The following is a 21,284-nucleotide window of genomic DNA, read 5'->3' as shown; positions in this document are numbered from 1 at the left end:
CATACTTGGAATTTCCCCCCAAAATGAAATGTAATTTGCTACAGTTTTAATAATCAACACTTTTTAAAGTTTTAAAAATATGTCAATGTGGACCACCAACATTCGCTCAAGTAACTCAGACAACGCTGTTCCTTATTTAGGCTGCAAAATTTCTTTGTCAGTCTGGCTTCAGTTTCTTTAGTCACAGAGAAAGTAAGTATTTCCTCCAAAGCGACTCCAAAATCATGCATTTCTTCTCAATATCACACTTTTTTCTGCTGACTTCAAATGTGGTCCACCTCAGGGGAGGGGAGGGGAGTATCAAGGTTCAGGATGAACTTATATGTGATTCCCAGTTTTTCACGATCCTCCCTTTTTTGCTCTTTTAAAAACACAGTGAGTTAAAATACTGAACAGCAAGATAAAAATGGAATAGTATCTAAGAATCAAAAGGTATTACCCATTTCTCCTATTATATCAAAATTTGTAGTCAGACTTGTCTTTATTGACTTTATTTTAGTTTTTGTACACAAAGAAAAATCATGTTCATATCCATCATGAACAAAAACTTAAAAAGGCAGAACTAGAAGACATGTGTCCTTCACCAAAGCAAAGCTGTGCTAAAGGTTCCAAACATTTCAATTTTTAAAATAAATATTTTCATTTTCCGATGTCTACTTTCATGTCTTCAGAGTGTCACAGGAAACTGAAGCTATCATGAATTACAATTTTGTTTAGAGTCCCAGCTCACTGTGTTTGGTAACTTGCCATACCATATCCAGCTTGGTTAGGAGGAGGTATTACAGGGGGAGGAGCTTGTCCTTGGGGAGGCTGAGCACCAAATCCACCCATCCAAGCAGCAGAAGGTGATTGACTTGGAAGGAAAAAAAAAAAAATCTTCAGCAAACACAAAGAAAAAGTTACCTATACATTTATACAAAAATCAAGCAGACCCTAATCATAGAATAGACAATGACAAATTAACATACCTACAGTAACAGAGAGTAAAGAAATGATATATATCCACACATGTAGAAAATCTATTTCAAGTTCTTCAATTTCTGTTAACCACAACTTAACACAATGACTTTTCTGAAGAGTATCTCAAAACTGACTTTTTAAAAAATGACAGATGATTCAACACCCATCATATACTGCACACATGGTTTATCAATTTAAAAGAAATTTTAAAAACACAAGTTCATACTGGAAAGAGACGGAAGAAGGAACCAGTGAAAATAAAGGTCTGAGCTGGCCTAGGGGAAAAACATGTGTAAGGGACCAACCCATTCTATCAACAAAGGAAGAAAAGCACGCTACTTTGTAAGACATTAATCTCTGTGACTTCTCACACAGCCAACAGGTATAAATCATTAAATTTCTGAACATATCTAGACAAAGATCTTTTCCATGCAAAAATAAACACGTAGATAAAATAGCATATTAGAAATGTAGGGAAAAAATGTAAATCAAATTTTACCAACTGCTTATAGAGATAGTAGGACACACCAAATGTTACCCCAACCTCCCTTTTCACCTAGGTAATAGAAAGCAAATTTTTAGCATCATAAATCACTTTTCATAAGGTTTCTACAATGCTTATAATGCCAAATAGTTCAATGTATTTAATTTAAATAAATTCTCCCTAAGAAAACACATTTTCTAGTTTCTTTTGTCAGAACCACATCTATTTCTATATTGGAAAAACCCAAACTTACTCTACTCCAAATCCTTGTTGATTCCACGGTTGCCCGTATACTCCATAAGGTGGCACTTGCCACCCATTTGCCATATACTGTCCATACTGTTGTGGGTTTCCATAAACTTGGCTCCACTGGCCCCACTGACTATAGTCAACCTAGGAAAAAGCAAATTAATATTTTAGGGAACAAGTAAGAAACACAGTATTTGAAGAAAGTGGGAGACAAGGAAGAGAAAAACTAAGTAAGCACCCTTATGTGAATAGGACTCTGTTATTTATCATTGTCTAAGTTTATTGGGGTGGTGACACCTGTGAAAAGAAAGTATTAAGATTCAGTTAATACCGCAAAATAATCACTTTTGAAATAGCATTAATAAAATCAACTGAAAGCAGCTATATGCTTTACTTTTTTGTTTATTTTACAGTTTCTAAAGCTTTTATGTAGATATGTAAGATGGAAACCTGAAAAAGTGCTATGAAAAATCGAATTACCTGTTGGAAGTTTTTAGTCATATCAGGAGATTCTTTACCCCAATAGCATTTAACAACATGTCCTTCAATCGTAGTACCATTCACCGAAACAATGGCATGGGCTGCACTTTCATGGGTTGAAAATCTGAGAGGACGATAAAAAGGTTTCTTGTCTTTGATTTTTTTAAAAACTTAACATAGTAAATAATACAGAAACACATTAGTTTATAACTGTCAACTTGGTATTTTCCTAAAGTACATCATGTAGGTAAAGTTCGACATTGCAAAGAAGTAATAAAATAACCAACTCTGATACCTGAGGGAATCAAATAAGATGACAAAGGAATGGATCGAATGTAAGGGTGATAATACTACAGGTAGAATTTTACCTGACAAATGAATAGCCCTTCTCTGGAAAAACTCTTATTTCCATAATTTGTCCAAATGGTGAGAATGTCTGTCTCATAAGCTGATCTGAAAAACAAAAACATACAAATAAAATACTTAAGGCTGTTTATCATGAAACTGATACTAACAGTGAGGAAGCTCCAGAGAGACCAGACACCCAAACGCCACACCTGTCAGCCCAGAAGCAATTCCTCCACAGTACACAGTGCAGTTTTTTGGACTTGACTGGTTTACTACATCTTCAAATCTCAACTGCTTAGTGTTATCTACAAGCAGAAAATAAAAAAAAACATCGACAGTTATACAGTATAAAACTGATTACTACAATACTATTAAGATATGCCTCACTGGGGGAGAAAATAGAATTTTTTTCTTGATGCTATGATCTGATTTATAAAATCAGCTGATTCACAGCTCCAAATATACTTATATCGAAGCCCAATTCTTTCTTTTATTTTTATTTACTTTTTAATTTTTTTTTGAGGAAGATTAGCCCTGAGCTCACATCTGCCATCAATCCTCCTCTTTTTGCTGAGGAAGATTGGCCCAGAGCTAACATCCTTGCCCATCTTCTGCTACTTTATGTGGGACACCTGCCACAGGATGCCTTGATAAGGAGTGTGTAGGTCAACACCCGGGATCTGGAACCAGCAAACCCCAGGCCACCAAAGTAGAGCGTGTGAACTTAACCGCTGCGCCAGCAGGCCGGCTCCCCAATTACTTTTAGATAATTAAATTCAAGATGAAATGAATCATGCAATGCTAATAAAATTTAAACTTTAAGAAATTAAGACTACACTAACACACGATTTTGTGAAGTACTCATAATTTGAACGTATACACTAGACATAACTTACTTTCTTGTGTACTTTTAGGTGCAGGTGGTTTGCGTGTGGCCCAATTGGTTCTGATTTGACGACCACCCAACCACTGACCTCCCATATGCACAATTGCATTTTCTGCATCCTATGGAGAAAAAAGAGAGAGAAAGAGCAATTATAAACACAGGAAACAGTGATACATAAGACCTAGTAAAATGAAATAAAATGCTGGCACTGCTGTATCCAATCAATCTTATCAGTAAATGAATTCACTAAGCATTCTAAACAAACAAAACTGAACTTAACATCACAAAGAAAATGCTTTGAACTTGAGGGATCATAAAAGCGATTTTTATTTACAGATTTCAATACCAGGACAGCGCTTAAGCATCAAAGAAAATTTATCATAATTCAAATACGCAAGGAAAAAATCACAATCCTACTGATTAAAAGAAAGCAGAAAATTCCACAAGACAAAGTTGTCTTCAAATATCTTAATTTTACAGTTGATCTGTGATGTAAGTTTTACTGAAGAATATATAAAAACTCTAATATTAAGGTCTAAATCACCTACCCCTAAAAATCTATATTCTAGTAGCAATGGATTATTACTATGACACAAGATTAACAACTCATTTTAAGATGGAAGACTTCTGCATTATGATTCAGAATGCTATAAAATTGCTGTCAATAAAAAATGAGTTTAGATTATCAGAATTAATGCGAATTTACAATGAAGCTAAGCAAAGAGTAGACTCCTGTCCTTTATCTTACTGCTTCAATAAAATGTAGGTAATTTACATTGCTGAAACTGTGCTAAATGCTAATACCAAAGCTCATTTTGTTATCTGACGTTACAGTTAATGCAAATGCTTCGCTATTTTGGTACCTCTTTCTTAAAGAATACATGCAAAAACCAAGATGAATTGCTTATATTTTCATTTACATAATTTGTTGTAGTCATTAACATCCCAGCTATAAAAATACGGATAATTAAAAAATTAAAACTAAGATTTTCATGGTTAAGACTAAATATAATTTAACTTCTCTCCAAATTTGGAGATTAGCTCATTAGCTTGAGCTTTACTTATACATCTTACCTTCACCAAAGCATAAATGCAACTTTAATACTCTTCCTTATAATCAGCCTAACTTTTCCCAGCTATTTCCAAGCTCGTGAAAAAAGAATGGATTATATTCAAACAGACAAAATTACATATAAGTTTTGTTCACAGTTAACATCCAAGAGTATTCTTCAAGTTTCAGATTAATGACTAAATTTTGTATTAAATTTGAGAAGAACGTACCAGTTTGTTATAAAAAGATACAAAACCATAGCCTTTGGATTTTCCAGTTGCCATGTCTTTAACTACTCGGGCATCCCTGTGAAAAGAAGCACAGCTAAATGAGGGAAGTAAGAGTCATCCTCAAAATAAAAACTAAAAGGAACCACACACACTGTATTGTGAGCATTTTTTAAAATAAAATTCCAGTTAGCCCTAATTAACTACAGCCATTCCTGAACTCTCCCTAACACTTCTTTACCTGTTAGAAAAAAGCAGTAGGACAAAAACATGTAATAAACATGCAACCTAATCAAATAGCCTGTACTTTCTAAACTAAATGCTCAAATTTGAAGATTAATAGGAACAATATTTTCCTTTTCTAATATTCTATTGGCTAGTGTCCTCTAAGGTTTACTGGTTCTATAAATTACTGTAACAATGCTAACTACTTTACCATGCAATCTCTAAATAGTTAAATGTCTTCTGCCTAGTGATACAAAATATATGAAATATTAAAAAATTGAAAAAGAGGAAAAAATAGGAATTAAAAAGGCATACATGGCCTGTTAACAGATTTCTTTATTTTTCTTGGTCAATTCTCTACCATCATTTTGGAGTTTGGGCAGCTGTAAATTTTGAAAAATTGACATTTTCAGAAATTTAAGAAAGGAGAATAAAAAACTAACAACAATGCTAAGCACACCAGTACGAAAACAACAAATTTACACAGAAATTTTAGTGAGTAAGTTAAAATGATTGGAAATATAGAACTCCACTGAATATAGAATGTTAAAATGTAAATACTAAAATATGTATATATAAATAATGTATAATAAGAATAAATAGAAATGAGAAAAAAATCTACAACTGAGTTCCAGTGTGCACAGTTCCTTGCAGTTAGCCTTCAAGATCCTGTCCATTCTTATGAGCAATTCTGCAAAATAACCAGAATGCTATTACTTTTAATTGTGACTTGGACTTTAGAAAAACTGCAGGTCTCAGGTATAAATAAAGATTGAAAAACAGCAACCTGTATTATTTTTTATACTGATTTTTAAAACAGTACTACTTACCACATTTAGAGATTAAAAAGCAAAGCAAATACCAAAATAGAAAATTAAGAATTAAATCTTTCTTTCAAATAAATTAAATCTACAGAACAACAAATTGAATAGAGAAAAATATTGTTGTTCTTAGTTGAAACATATTCCTGTAAAGTAGTACTAAAACATTTAACTCAAATCTACAGGAAATAAATACATAAAATCAAACTGATTTTAATCAGAAAGATAAATTGTGATAAACATTTTATAGAACTTGTAACCACTTTTAATTTTTCCATATATTTGATCAAGTAACATACAGTGAAATTAGAGCATAAACTTTGTTAAAAATCAAACCACATTTGGCCTTAACTAGCAGATTCAAATGACACTAACAACAAAACGTCTACCGATTAATCCCACATTTATGGTTCACATACTGAAACATTTTAATACTATAAGAATATTACTTTTCAGCTAAAATATCAAAACACATTTCTCATTACAATTAAACATGTACATTTCCAATTTAACCACAATATACCCAAGGATTTACCTACTTTCCCCCATTTATAAACTCCTCCTATAAAAGTTTAATACACAGTATAAATCACATTTATTTTTAACTCATTATCTTTAACCACCAAATTTTTAAAACATTTGACAAAAAGCTGGACTTTATAATAGGTTTTACTACCCAAACATTTGCTTCAGAGATAACAAACAGAATCACTTAAAATTTTTTAACATATTATACACAAGATTAGATGAAAACAAGACCCCAAAACACTGAAATGACATTAACATTTTCAACAACATCTACTAATCAAAAAAATAAACCAAACAAATAAACAACAAAAAAAATCACACTAACTAGGGAAAGAAAATCTTAATTCTGATACAAGTTAATCATATACAATTTTGCCTATCACTATTGAGTATAGTATTGATTATGATACTTACGATATTTTACCAAAGGGGGCAAATGCTGATTTAATATCTTCTGTTGTTATTTCTGGACTCAAATCCCCAACAAACACATGGAAGTGATCTGAAATCAAAGCATTTGGTAATCAAATCCTCAGGAAGTCAGCTCCTAACCCTTTTTCAGGCAACACTAAGGGAAGAGACCCTGTTCATGTTGGAGGCGCTGCCAGGATCACTCAGAACTCTTCCACGTTACAACGCAGCGGTAGTACTTACTGGAAGTATCTTTTTTCTGGCTACTTGGTGTTGTTGCCCAGTTTACTTTGACCTCCTAAAAATAAAGATTATATTTAATGAAATTATTAGGCATGTCATTATGAATCATAACACTTACCACTTATTAAATCACTTATCAAGCAGGATTATCTTTGAAAAAGTACTAGGCTGAATAAAGCAAAAACATCACTTGGCAGAGCTGCATATTTGCTTAAAAACTTGCTAAGAAAGAAAACCACTAATCCGACATGCAAATACATATACTCATAAGGTGCCATCATTCTTTGATCTTACCTTTCCCAAAATTTTTCTCCCATTCATAGCAGCTAATGCAGCAGCTGCATCTCTGTGTTCATAAAATTCCACAAAGCAATATGGGTCATTGCTTGTATGCTGCAAAACAGAAAATCCAACAGAAGAGTTGACCCTTCTGCTATCGGGTTGCTGAGAAGAAAATCCAGGAAAAAACATTACTGACAGCTAGGAATGTACAAGGTGAGATTGCATAAGCTTATGAAAGCCTAACACTTTAAAAATAAGATTTACAGCTACACCTGACTGTGCACCTCAGAATACTGATGTACTCAAACAGAACTCAAAAACAGTATAGAATCATGACTATCAGTATTAAATCAAAACATAGAATTCTGGCAAATTATGTTAAAGATAAAACAGAAGTTTACAGTAGACCAAACAAAACCTCGAGTTCAGATTTGAGAGATAAGGACCACTCCTTACCACTGCTCTTCTCTCCCAACATTATTTTCAAAAGGATGAATTCTATTTATGCATCATAATCCTTCATAAACTGTATCCCATGACTATAAAAAAATACAGAAATGAACCAACTTTACAAACTTTACTCCTCATTGAAAAAAGGATTAGTACTACATATGATGAAGCAAGACTATGTATTTCTTTTCTGGGTAAGGAAGGAATGAGAATAAAAACAGAAAAATTTCAGATTTATAACCAGCTATTGAAACGAATTCCCTATCTTTCAAAATACTCTAATGCACTGGAGATTCTATATACTTTGAATTTGGTCTTCCAAAGACCAGAAAAGTACACTAGTGATCAAGAAGAGAATTTCTGAAAATGTGTCTGAATAAAATATTTCAGCACAAAGCTACAATTTTATATCACAAAAACACCAATATAAGAAATCTTTACTACTATAATCTAAACCACCATGCCTGACAGTAGTTGGCCAATGGGTATTTCTAAAGACAATGAGAAAGCAAGTAGTACTACCTAAGTTATAGCAAGCATATCACCTAACAACCAAAACGGAAAAGAATTTTATAAAATTACAATCTATACTGAATAGCTACACAACTGTACAAATATATTTTTCATGTAAAGTCAAAAACATTCATCACTGTTCAATGTGAAATGTCCTAAAAAAAGAATATTTAAAGTGTGGAATTCTAGTTGCGCTTACAAGGGATAAAAATACCAGATAAAATAAAGATCTTTTCAACAACCACTGTTTTTCATTCCAGCAAAGTTTTAGAAGAAAAATCCAAAGTAAGACGTCTAAAACAATAGTGGTAAAGCAACCAGAAGGCATTTCCTTGAGGGAAAAAAAAAGTGTGATCATTAATAGTAACAAGAAAACTATGGGCTCTCGTACAAAATTCTATTGTCGTAGCCATATGAACACTCTTCTTATGAGGTAGAGAAAGGAAATGGGAGAAAAGACTCCAAATAAAAATAGGTACTTAAATTTCTTCTTGTAAAAGAGTTCAACTTACCAGTGACATTCACTGAAGAAAGGAGTTAAAGATAAATAAGCTAAAACTGTGCTACTCAATTATTCCTTTTACTCCTACCTCTTCTGCCCTGATGGTCTCTAAGGAAAACACTGATAATTGTAGCAAAATATACAGGGGTGCAATGGTAGATCTATGAAAACCGGTTTTAGTAAACTAGTCTACTCATGTATACAGACTTCAAGTTTATGTACCTACTAGTACGCCAGATCCTATTCAATGCATGTAGTTCATGTACACAGACACACACACACACATTTATATATTCACATCACACTGCATTTCATCTAAGACACCACTGATTTTTGTCACATTCCAACTGCCAGAAATGTTAAAATTTTTCTAATGTTTGCCTTTGAATCGATATATACATGTTATTATAATATATAGGGAAAGCTAGAATCTAAAGTAAACAATATCTAAAGTAAAAAACCATACGACAGGGAAAAAAGGATTTTTCATATACTGAAATGAAATTTATGAAAGGAAAATAAATGCCTGTATAGTCTGTACTGGAGTTCATGCCCTTTGGAAACTTCCCATGTATCTACCACCACCAAGTGACACTCTGAAAATCAACTGTGTCCTTACCTTAGTGTTGTCACCAATTTTTGTTGGATGACATAAATGTCAAGACAGAGAAATACGAGATTTTAAACTATTTACAAGTTCAAATGTAGGAGTTGTAGAATATGGATAAATTATGAAAATTCATTTCAAATCCCTCTACCTCTCAAACAGCTGATTGTACACACAGGTTTTTAAAAAATACTATTAAAATAAATCTTTATCAAAAATTTTCTAGTGACTCTCTCTATTTTCTCACATCCCATTTTTTCCTAAACCCACTCCAGTCAGCTGCCAACCCAATCAGGCCCCTGAAAATTTGTATTGAGCTCACCAACAACCTCCTTGCCACCTCTGTGATCCCTCTTCTGTCCTCATCTTGACTTTCAAGCAGAATTCAAAACAGTTGACAATTCTCCTCCTCCTCTAAATATTCTCCTTTAGATTCCACCCTACTCTCTTGGTTTTCCTGTTTCCTCATTGGAAGATCTTTCAAAAGATAATTCTTCCTCCTTAACTCAAACTCTAAATGTCACTCTAAGTGTGGAGATGCTCCAAGGTTCAGAACTAGGCCCCTCTATTCTTCTCTCTCAGCATTCTCTCTAGATCTCACCTAGTCTCATGGCTTCAAGTACCACTGCAAGCTGGTATCATTAGCACTGATCTCTCTAGAGTTCCAAACTAGTTTATCCCGACTGCCTCCATACAATGTCCATTTAGATGTCTAATGTTAAATTTAACATTGCCAAAACACAACTCCTGATTCCCATCAATCCCCCCATCCATCCTGGATGCCCATTTTAGCAAATAAATAGCATTATCATCCACACAATTGCAAACAAGAATTTCAGGGTCCTTCCTGATGTCTTCCTTTCCTTTATGTCCCAGAGCCAATCCAGTCCTATTGATTCTACCTCCAAAATATATCCCAAATTTATCTACCTCTATTTCTACGCTACCACTCTAAAGAACAGACCCCCATCGTGTCTCACCTAGACTAATGAAATAAATCCAGCTGGCTTCCCTCCTTCCATTCTTGCCCTCTATAATCCATTCTCCATGCAAAAGTCATTTTCCAAATAGAGTCATCTTAAAAACACAAATCAGAGTACCTAATTACCCTGCTTAAAACCCCACTGCAACCAGACTAAAATCCAAACTCCGTCGTGGCCTGTACTGCCCTAGGTAATTCCAAACCTTGCCTGCCTACCTCTTTAGATTCATTTCCCACCACTCCCCTCCACTCACCAGGCTCCAGCCATCCTGGGTTTTGCTTCCTCAAATACACCAAGCTCATTAGCAACTCAAGGCCTTTTTATTTGGGGTTCCCTCTGCCTCCAGCTCTTAACATAGATGGCACTATCTTGTTATTCCTCTCTTTCAGCTCGAAAAGACGACATCTTCCTTCACCACCTAACCTAAATAGCACCAAACCTCCAACCATCATCACAGAACTGTCTTATTCTCATCATAGCTCTCATTCCTACCTGGAATTATCTTGTTTATTTGTTTATTAATAATACACTCACTAATACGTAAACTCACAGGTACCTCGTTTGTCTGGCTCTCCATTATATCCCCAGTGTTTTAAATAGTGCCTAGCACAAAGTAAATTTCTGATTAATGAAAGAACGAATGAATAAATAATCAAAGACAAGAAGGAAAGAAGAGAGAATATACCAGAATAGAATGAATATCATTACTTAGGAAAAATCAAAAGGCTAATTTGCTTAACAGACTTTTAAAAGCTCCCCTCTGTCTCAGGTTATAACACAAACCCCTTAACAGAGCATGTGGCCCCTGCTGAACACTTCTGCCTCATCTCCTGGCATCTCTTATGACTAATCCTATTCCAAACTCCAACCATGCTATGGTTTCTATCTTTCCCTCTCTTTCTCTCTCAACCACTCCTGCTCTCTCTGTCTACCAGACTGGAGCAACATTCTTCTATCTGCAATCCCTTCTTCCTTGAATTTCTTTCTATCCAGTTTCCATTACTACCCTTTTTGGTTTCAGCCTAGACACTGACTCCTCTAAGAAGCCTCCCCCGACCTAAGATTGTACTGGACCAATGTGCTCCCACAGTATTTGAAGCTGTGATTCCGCAGCATTTATTATCCTATATCGTTAGTGCCTATTAACTCCTCTGTCTCCCTTATTAGACTGTAAAATTCTATGGGGCCAAGAAGTGTCCTACCCACCACTGTATCCCTAGCACTTACCGTAGTATCTCGTACACAGTAAACAGTCCAAAAAAATGTGTTGATGAATAAACAAAAAGGAAGAAAACAAACTGAAACACAAGTCACTGGGCACTGCTACACAGTGTTAACCAGGAAAGTATAAAAAGTAAGTTTTCTTTGAAAAAAGGAAAACAAAATTATTACTCTAACAATTTAAATTCCTATCTACATAAAGCTGCTCAGTCATTAGCACTTAGGAAAAACACACAAGATGCTTGGTGCTGCACTATGCACATAATAATCTAATGTTCTCTTACATACAACAATTCCTAACCTTTAAATATATACTATCTCAACAGGGAACATTCTTAGTAGAATTGTACGAAATATCACCTAGTTTTTCAACACTCTGAGATAAGCTCTAACAACTTTCTACAAGCAGAATCACTTGAAGATAACTACATCACGAAGAATGACCATTTGAGACTAAGAGCACAGAAACTTTGTCTTCTCAAATAAAACTCCATACTAAACCGTTTGTCAGCCAAATCAAAGTAATAAGTCAACAAAACAAACATGAATCTCTCCATCAGAATAACTTGAGGCTTAAAATGATATTTAAAATTGATACTAATAAACTCATGTATCTCAAAATATTAAACATCACGCTGTCAGCAGGTGGAACTGGGAAGACCTTACCTCTGTTATCATTTTACAGCTTTTACAGGGTCCAATCTGACTGAATAACTGAAGTATAAGGACTTCTGTCACATCTCTGGAGAGGTTACCTACGTATCTGTACAAGAAGGGAAAAAACAACATTATCAGCAATTTTCCTTCAGCTTCTGGTTTTAACACGTTATCATTTAACTCATCACCTTTTATTTCATATTAACTTCCTGTCTTCAATAAAATTTTTCCAATTAAGCCTGATCCTAAGAAAGTAAGATTAACCCTTACTTAGGAAAGCAACAATTGTTCTTAGGCCGCTAAAATACCACTTCATCAGACTTCATAAACAACAAACCAACGTGACCTTGCATACCTCAAAAGCATACTATTGTGTATCCTATATACCATTTTTTTCATCTTGTTAGAATAAGAATTTAAACCAGCCTCAAGATAATTCCAATTTCTAGACGGGAAACACAATTTAAAATAATGTATAACATACACACAAATAATACCACAAATATTCACTAAAACACCTGATCAAAAAGAATCACAGAGATATATTATATCTAATATAGATATAAGGTGAGTTTCTCTTAGACGCTCAACCAAAGCAACTACATGAACAAAGAACAGAATTAAAGTCATAGCAAAACGCACAGAGATTGGAGGGTTTTGTTTTGTCTTGCTAAATGAGACTGTTATTGACGATGTGTCTCCACTGTTTTGTTTCAGGAGAGCAGGGCAAAATTATAAAAGTTCCTAGGTCTAAAATGCATCAGAATCAACAAAATGTATCTTTATGTAGACAACAAATGTAGATTTCCTTAGAAATTCAGAGTAAATTTAAGATAAATCCAGGTATACTTTTGACTATGCATATTCAAAGATTCAGGATTTTTTTCTTTAATTACGAATTATATTGTAGTTAAATTACAAATATGTATTTTATATAAGAAATTTAAAATACAAACAAAAAAAAGAAAAAAAAAAGGAACACCACTCCCTAGAAATAGTCATCTTGATTTCTCTTGTACCCCAGATTTATCTTAATTTACCTTAATAAACTGCCAAACTTTTAAGTCTTTCTGGTACTCAGTGTATAATTCCTAAAATTCACATCTGTTATGAACAATCTCATAAACCAAACAATATCTGTAAAATTAACATAGTTTCTTCTGGAAAGTAAAAGGACGTAGTTTTATTTTCCTAACTATAATATATAACATCTGGAAACTGAGTACTGAGACCAAAATAAGCCTTGCATCTATGGTTACCATATTAAATATATAACGGCTTTATGATGGAACACTCTGAAAGAGAAAAACAGACTGAGAAAGGTAAGGTTAAGTGTAAAAAAAAAAAAAAAAATTATCTGATTAAGAATGAGTAGCAATTTTCCAGTTCAGCTAAGAATGTCACTGGAACAGGCACTAACAGTAATTTTAGTTTACACGCTCTAGAACTGAAACACAAGTGCAATGTTACTTAAACAGAAGACTAAACCCGTGACAAATTGGTTTAGGTCCACTATGCCATCTTTTCCTTATACTTAAAGTAGAGCAGACCCATCAGCAGGCCATGAAGTGACACACTTTTTCCAGCAGTAGTGAAAGGTTACAGGATTATGAGCTGGCCAGACAACTGCCCGTCCCTTTTTAACTCATAGGGGTTTCGAGCCTGTATCCATGGAATAATTTATTTTTGTATAAGGTAGACCTATCTATAAGGAAAATGAACAAGTTACCTGGTCTCCTAAGTGTTATACCCATCTAACCTAAAGTGCTAGTTAGCTCATTTCTAAGAGAATACAAGAAGAGCGGCTAAAACGGATTTTCATGCACTGAAGCTAACTAGTAACAAAGTTAAAACAGAATTATCATTTTAATATAACAAATCTTAAATGATTTACATAGTTTTAAATTTGTATTACTATTTAAACATTAATTTGTTCAGGAAAAACTGCAAGGGCATTAACTACCTTCCAAATCTAAGAGTCACAATTAAAGCTGTTACTGTTTCATAAGATTTTTATTCCAAGTCAACCTATTTCCAATCTGTTATAGATTCTGAAGAATTTCTAGAGGCACATGTAGTTATATTAATTTACATTTCAAGCACTGATGCCAAAGAGCAAAATGTTACTCTAAGTTTAGAATGTCATGAAACACTTAGAGAAAAATCCAGTTTTAAGGTTGCCTATGTTTCAAATATCTCCACTGAAACTTCAGTGGTAAACAGCCAACTAAACTCCAAAAACTAACATAAAAAAGGCCTTAAATAATAACACGAAGAACATCTTAATTTACCATGATAAAAAGGATATAATTTCACCTAATTTTACCCAAATCACAGATTGTCTTTTCCTTTACTCAGAGTTCTATAATTCATTCATTTACATACGCCTTCATTCATAACCATAAATATTTTATAGCTTTAAAATATTGTACTTTACAACTTAAGTACCTCTACATTATCATAAAATATGTCCCAAATTCTGTCCCAAAATAAATACTAACAAAAATATTTAAGACAAATGTTTAACACTCGATCTGGTAAGAACAGCTCTTGGTAGTACGCTGAAATGATATCTGTTTTCTTTCTAAGTTATAGTTTCTACACTTCACTTTCTTTCTGCTCTGGTTATGAAATAGCCAACATATTCTAAAGTTCCAAGTGTGTAAACATAAAATTTCTATTTGAAGAACATATACAAAATAACAGAAAAAGACAAATGGCTCAAACTCTTGTATTGGGAGGTCAATTCAAAGAGGAAACACTTAGGAAATTCCAAAACGATTTTTCACTCAAGTAAAAAAGGGCATACCTTAGGTCTATTTTGTCTTTTAAGAACAAGAACTGTAGGAACTAAAGCATTAAAAATGGAAAATGATGCCTTTATCTCTAGTATCAGGGTTAAAATCCAAATTGAGACTAGAAACTTGGCAGTTTCACAGTGAGCAAAAGTTCACATTGCCAAACTACTTCCTATGTCCAACTGGACAGAATTTTAAGTTAAGAACATCATGCCTTTCAGAAGACTAATCACACTTTTTCAACACTGAATGCATTCTCACCCTGAAAAGAGGAGCCCCACCCCAGCTGAAATTGCCAGCACTTGTGTTACAACAAGATACTATGGCTAAATTTCTATGAAAGTAACATTTTTGCTTTTGTTCTTGACAAGTTCCTATATAAGAGAAGATTTTGCAACAATATCCTTCAATGGGCCTTTAACGAACTACTCAATTTGTCAGTATTTCATTCTAGGAAGGAGGCAGATCAGAAGAAAGGTGCAGGAGATACAAGTCAATCGACCAACTACATGAGGGATATCGACACACATACACTTTAAAGAAAACAGAAAATATGATTAAATTGAACGAGGGGCATAATTGCAGACACAATGTAACCAAATCCATGTATGTATAGCTAGTAAATTTTATAATGGGATTTAATAGTATTTTCTTCTGGTATTGCCCTTAGATGTTCAGATTATACTCTATATCACTGGCTTTTTTCCCTCTTTTGAGCGAGCCTCCATCAGGAAAAAAGAACAGCCTTAAACATGGTATTGCATAACATGGTATAATTCCAGATCCACAATTCCTACTCATTTTGGTGCATCAGACAGATGGAAAAAATGAATTAAACTACAATAGAACAGCATTATAATTTAATGTCGTGTTACAGATTCCGATAAACCAAGGATCAATCACTGCACTCAAAGCCACCCACAACACAAGGCTGAAACCTGGTCCTATAAGGCGGGTGTCAGACAGTCCACTTCCAACACCAGTATTATACCGCATGATCTTGTTTATTTATTTATTTTTTTTAGATCACAAGATACCCAATACACATTACCCCAAAATAAATGTTAAATGAGAACAAAGAATATCAAAAAACAGACCTTTAAAGCAACTGTATGACAAATAAACTTTAGGTTCAACAACAAATTCTATACCACTTTAAATACCATCAAATAAATTAGTAATACTGTAGGTAATGAATATTTAAAGACCTACCTAGGCTATAAACACCATATTGTTTTCTGATGATAGAACCATATGTCTTAGCTTGTGTGTGTCTGCAGGAAAAAAACCTCACTAGTAACACACAGGCATTTTAAGGAAACAGTTTAAGATAAGCTTTGTTAAGAGCACATTCTTTTAAAACATACTAACCACTTGAAAACCTAATCCACAGATCACAGTGTAAAATAAAAGAAGGACCTCCATAAATAAACAAAACAAAACCCTACTAGATATCAACCTCTAAAGTCATGTTCAAAGTTTTCATCGTGTTACTTGTATCTAAAAGAACCCTTTGAGGAGAAATATGTAAAACGAACACACAAAAAAAAACTAATATGCATTATTTTCGTTAAAATCTGACAAAAATCCCAACTGTGAAACATTTGCTTTTATCTCAAAATTTTACATTTGAAAAGTTTAAAAAATAAATAAAAATCAACAGACAGCACCACATCTGACAATCATGTCTGCCTATAATTTTAAACCAATCAAGACTTTTAAAAAACGGACTTAATACTAATTTAAAGAAAAGAAGTATAATCAGTGTAAAACATTCGATACCTCTTACGTTCCAGGCAGTGAACTAAGTGCTGCAGGGGTAAGACTTAAGAAGATGCAGCAGTCCTTGTCTACAAAAAAAACAAAACCCTTCCCATGGAGAAGAGTGGGAGAAGGAAAAAGAAGACAGAATAGTAAACGAGTACTGACATACGGGTACAAGAAGCTCAAGATATTTCTTTACTCATATGTATACACGTCACATTTTTCGATAACTGTAAACATAGACAACTTAAGTGTGTTCCAGAGAAAGAACAGGAGACGGGAGGAGGTAAAGGTAAGAAATATGTGACAAAGTTAACTTATTAGTCTACCGGAGAAGGTCTAAGGTAGGACAGAGATGAAGACAAGGTAGATGCAAAGATAGTTATACGGATTAAAGGTACTGAAACAGCATGTTATTTAGCACTGCAAAACCAGGAATTCCTCCTCATAAGGAACAGATAGGTACAGTCAACGAGAAATGTGCCATAAGAATTTACCAATTATTCAGTAGCTATTATGATCAATGATAACATTTCAGATTCTTAGATACAATGTAACTTTTATCTTTGTTAAGCACATGCTAGCTAGGCACTAAATCCAGCTTTCCCAGATGCTTCCATCAAAGTACACATCACTAACTAAATACCAAGTCTTGGCTTCAACAGATGTTCAAGTCTGTCCCAATTCTCTCTTTTCTGGGGAAAGAAGGCAGAAATGGAAGACAGCATAAAACATGAATATAAAAGTTCTACTAAGTAGGCTTTTCCTTCAAGCATTTGATGTGCTTAAATTGGCCTCGAATTCTCAAAACAGGATGACAAATACTTTAGTGAGACATTAGAGAAATACGAATAAAGAGTGCAAGGCCCTCCCCCCAAAAAAGCAAAACAAAAAACCAAACATATATCAATAGTGAATACAGATATCTGTTTTTACTGAGCGGACTTTCTTTGGTAGGAGTAAAGAGATGAGAAGCTAGTCAAATTCCCTTAGTATCCACGCACATTTATCTATCCCCCCAAAAGTAATTTCCCCATCAGATAGCAGAGCCAAGTGAACTATGATCATATCAATACCCGGCAGAGGCAAGAGAAAACACAGCAGCAATCTGACTCCGTGTACTCGAGGTACGTGTGCTGAGCTTCCAGAGGCTAGGAAAACCGAGGTGCCCAACTTTAAACATTTATTAGAAATTACTCAGACTTAAAAAAAAATGCAGGAAAAAGAAAGGAGTGCCACACTATCCGGAAAGGAATGCAAATGCTGAGTCATCACTCTTCATTAGGAAAGGAAGGAAAGTCGAAAAAGCGGTGGGAAGATGGAATTCATTCATTAGATGGAGCTTCAGGTAAAAAGCAACAGCAAGATAGAAGAAAAAGCGCTCAAAAGACACACATCGAACAGCGGATAAAGACATCATTTTATCCAACTCCGAAGGTCTCGAAGCACAGACAGATTAGGAAGGGGTAACACCAAAAGAGCAAAAGCAGTTTAACAACTGGTTGTCAGTCTAGCGTAGGTAGCGCTCAAAGTAAACTTCGTTATCCAAGAAGGGAAAGACGCTCCGGCAGCAAGAGGCATCCCATTTGCACTTCAAAAGTAGCGGGCGCTTGGCGAGTGTTTCTGACAGCGTGGGCGGGGGCACGTGGGGCAGAAAGAGTAGGGGCTGGAGTGGCCGCAGAGCGTCCGGCTTCCTCGGAGAGCTCAGCTTGGGAGAAGAGCCGGGAGCGACTGGAGCTGGGGACGTGGAGGGCGTGAGTGCTAATTCCACGGGACCCGCAAGGGATGCGGCTGCGGTCCCACCCCCAGACCCACCCCCACCAGGCCCTGCCCCCGTGGGGACCCGCAGCTCTCGGCCCAGCCCAGGGCCCCCAAAGCAGAGGGAGAGCAGGAGCTCTCCCGGGCCTGACAGCCTCTGCGGTGCAGAAACCCGGCCTGGGAAGGGTGTGCAAAGAAGGGCGCGAGAGGGGAAGGTCGAAACAAGCCCCAGACCCCAGGAAGTGACTGTGTTTGGGGGAAGGGAGGGCTTCCTTCCCAAGGAAAAGGGGACAGAGGAGGAATGCACTTCGCGTCCGCGCCACCGCGGCCAGGGAGCCGCCGAGAGTCCCGGCTTCGGCCCCGTTCTCCTGCTCCCTCCCTCAGCGTCCCGCGGCGCCCGGGCCTCTCAGCGCCTGGCACCCCCCGTCTCGGGTACTCACAGAGTCCGGGGCTGCCCGTCGTCTTCCATCATGGTGGGTGCGACGGAGCGATCCCGGGACAAGGGGGAGGGCAGGGCTGGGGAGGGGAGGGGGTGGGGAGGAAGGGGAGGGGGGCTCCGGGCACCGGCTGGGGACAGAGGAAAAGGCACCGAACCCTGCTCTCGGGCTCTCTCCCCCCAGCCCGCTCCGGACACTGCGCTCCAACCAGGAGGAGCAGGAGGAGGAGGAGGATGAACAAAATGGCCGCCGCCACCAGCCAGGCAGGAAACGGGGCAGAGCGCAGGCGCGGCCCGCCAGGTCACCCCTCAGGCCAGCCGCGACGGCCTGCAAAGGGGACAAGTGAGGGGCGAGAAAAACGGGTCGCCGAGAAAACCCTGTGTCCGGTCACGACGGACCACGTTGTCGCTGTGCGCCAGCTGGCAGGCCGAAGCCCAACCAGCTCAAGAAGAGATCGGGTAAAAAGAGAACCGCCGTGCAGCCGAAGTCTCTGGGAATTGTGGTCCTGGAAGTGAAAGAGGGAAACACTTCTCCAGCGGACTTCTGGGAACTGTAGTCCAAAGGAGAAGGCCAAAGGAGACGGCCGGCGCCCGCGCCGCGCTGGGACGCGAAGACGAGACTTGTGGGTAGTGTAGTCGTACGTGAGGACGTGCGGCGACCAGGAAGTCGGCGTGCTGGGAGGGGAGGGGGAGAATAAAAGCGACGTTAAAAGGCGGGGAAACGAAGTGGGAGAAAACACTGTCCGGGAAGTAAACTACAGGTCCCAGGGTGCCTCGCGCTGGGGGCTGTCCTAGGAGTGCTCCAGGCATTTTAAGGCTGTTTAGTTGGCTCATCCTGAGCTGCTGCTCCGCCTCCGACTGGCCCCAGAGCGGTTTCTTCAACTGCGGCTAAGGCTGTGTTCTGACTCCGCTTGGTGTCCCAGCCCGCAGGCCTTTCTGGTCCTCCTCTACTAATCAAAACAACCGGCCCGAGGTCATCAACCGCCGCCCCGCGCGACGGGCCGGAGGAGTTGGTGGGACCTGGGGCCGGCGGTGAGCTGGGAGCTGCGCTCGCCACGGCCCTTGGGGTTTCCCAGGGGTCGGCTGAGTCCTCTGGGCGCTTTTTCCCGCAAATAGGTATTCTCACCCTAGGTAGCCTGCTTGTAGATGAACAAGTTTTAGAGGTTTCCCCATCCATGGTCTCATCGAATAAGGGAGTAAGAAGGGCAGTTCTTCATTAAAATCGAGTCATTGTACGGTGCGGTGATGATGCCCTCCAAAGCCCTTATTTAATTATTAGAGTGAAAAAAAATCTTTGGGCAGAGACTTAAGGTTTTGTTTACGGACATCCATCGTGTGGACGGGGAAAGCGGTCTTGCTTGAAAATGGGGAAAGCCGTATTCAAACTGGCTCTGTTGCCCTGTGGAATGTTTTCTCACTGAGGACAGTTCTCGGTGCGCTTCCCCCCCCCGCCCCGGCCCCCCCCCCCCCGCCCCGGCCCCCCCCCCCCCCCCCCCCCCCGCACCTAAGCGTCTTCAAGAGAACGTCATTGAGTTCGTCCCCGCTCTTGTAGTTTAGTGAAGGGTGGTGTTGGGGAAAGATTTTTCAGCCTGTTGCCCGAGCTTAAGGGTCCCAGTTAGTGCCTTCAGAGTTGGTTCTAGAAACGTTACTGAGGACCGGACTCTGCAGGCGGCTGTGCTGTTGGTACCACTGAATCCTAATCCTCTAAGGGTGGTCAACTGCAGCAAAAGCGTTGTAATGTTGATTTGAGGAGGTGACGGAGATTTCAACCTGGAAGTCTCCATAGAGAACATGACAAGGGACTTGAGCCTCATAGGAGTCAGTGGGAACAGCAAAAGGGCACGGAGGTCAGGATCCTTGCTAAAGTATATAGTAGTTTTTTGGGGAGGGGGGAGCAGGGAGTGCGTGGAGTAGGGGTCCTGAGAGCTCAGAGAGGTGGGCAGGGGCTTTATAGAACCATATTGTTAAGGACTTAGACAAAGCTGAGGGGTTGAGCTTTGGCTTCGAGACAGTGAGGAGTCATTCAAGGGTTTAAATTTTTTTGTTAATAGGACCTAGGTATACAATTGGAATTATCATAATCCAGTTCATCATTGATCCATGCCTGGCCCCACTGTATTAGTTTCCTATTGCTGCTGTAACACATTTAGTGGCTTAAAACAATGGGAATTTATTATCTTGCAGTTCTAGAGATCAGTTTTCCTGGGCTAAAATCAAGGTGTTGGCAGGGCTAGTTCCTTCTAAAGTCTAGGGGATAATGGATTCCTTACCTTTTCCAGTTTCTAGAGATTGCCTGCCTTCCTTGGCTTTTGGTCCCATCTACCATCTTCAAAAACAGCTAGCATCTTCTTTGCTCTCTGACCTGTTTCTGTCCTCACACCTCTTTCTGACTGGTCTTCC

General features: G+C 37.6%; 1 protein-coding gene and 1 long non-coding RNA gene across 11 annotated transcripts; one reads left to right on the top strand and one right to left on the bottom strand.

Moving 5' to 3' along the window:
- Positions 1–475: 475 nt before the first annotated feature.
- TIAL1 (TIA1 cytotoxic granule associated RNA binding protein like 1) lies at positions 476–19,402 on the bottom strand. Of its 10 annotated transcripts, none has more exons than XM_070259753.1 (14): positions 18,889–19,070; positions 16,709–18,427; positions 16,139–16,200; positions 12,138–12,234; positions 7,208–7,357; positions 6,914–6,968; positions 6,674–6,761; positions 4,689–4,764; positions 3,418–3,526; positions 2,731–2,826; positions 2,542–2,626; positions 2,174–2,297; positions 1,698–1,837; positions 476–853 (listed from the first exon to the last, which is right to left on the bottom strand). In XM_070259753.1, the coding sequence occupies exons 4-14, from the start codon at positions 12,147–12,149 to the stop codon at positions 727–729; spliced, it is 1,062 nt and encodes a 353-aa protein (XP_070115854.1). In that variant the 5' UTR covers positions 12,150–12,234; positions 16,139–16,200; positions 16,709–18,427; positions 18,889–19,070; the 3' UTR covers positions 476–726. The 10 variants fall into 10 exon arrangements, with proteins under 10 accessions (XP_070115854.1, XP_070115879.1, XP_070115863.1 ...); XM_070259778.1 differs by having other exon boundaries at positions 7,208–7,306; XM_070259762.1 differs by lacking the exon at positions 18,889–19,070 and having other exon boundaries at positions 16,709–16,776; positions 17,337–17,385.
- On the top strand, positions 18,348–20,269 carry LOC138923101 (uncharacterized). Its single transcript, XR_011436310.1, has 2 exons — positions 18,348–18,444; positions 19,069–20,269. It is a non-coding gene; the product is annotated as an uncharacterized lncRNA (long non-coding RNA).
- The last annotated feature ends 1,015 nt before the right edge of the window (positions 20,270–21,284 follow it).

Source organism: Equus caballus, chromosome 1, assembly GCF_041296265.1.
Source record: "Equus caballus isolate H_3958 breed thoroughbred chromosome 1, TB-T2T, whole genome shotgun sequence".
NCBI lineage: Eukaryota > Metazoa > Chordata > Mammalia > Perissodactyla > Equidae > Equus > Equus caballus.
The sequence above is the reverse complement of the archived record's forward strand: the minus strand, read 5'-3'. Positions and strand labels throughout refer to the sequence as shown.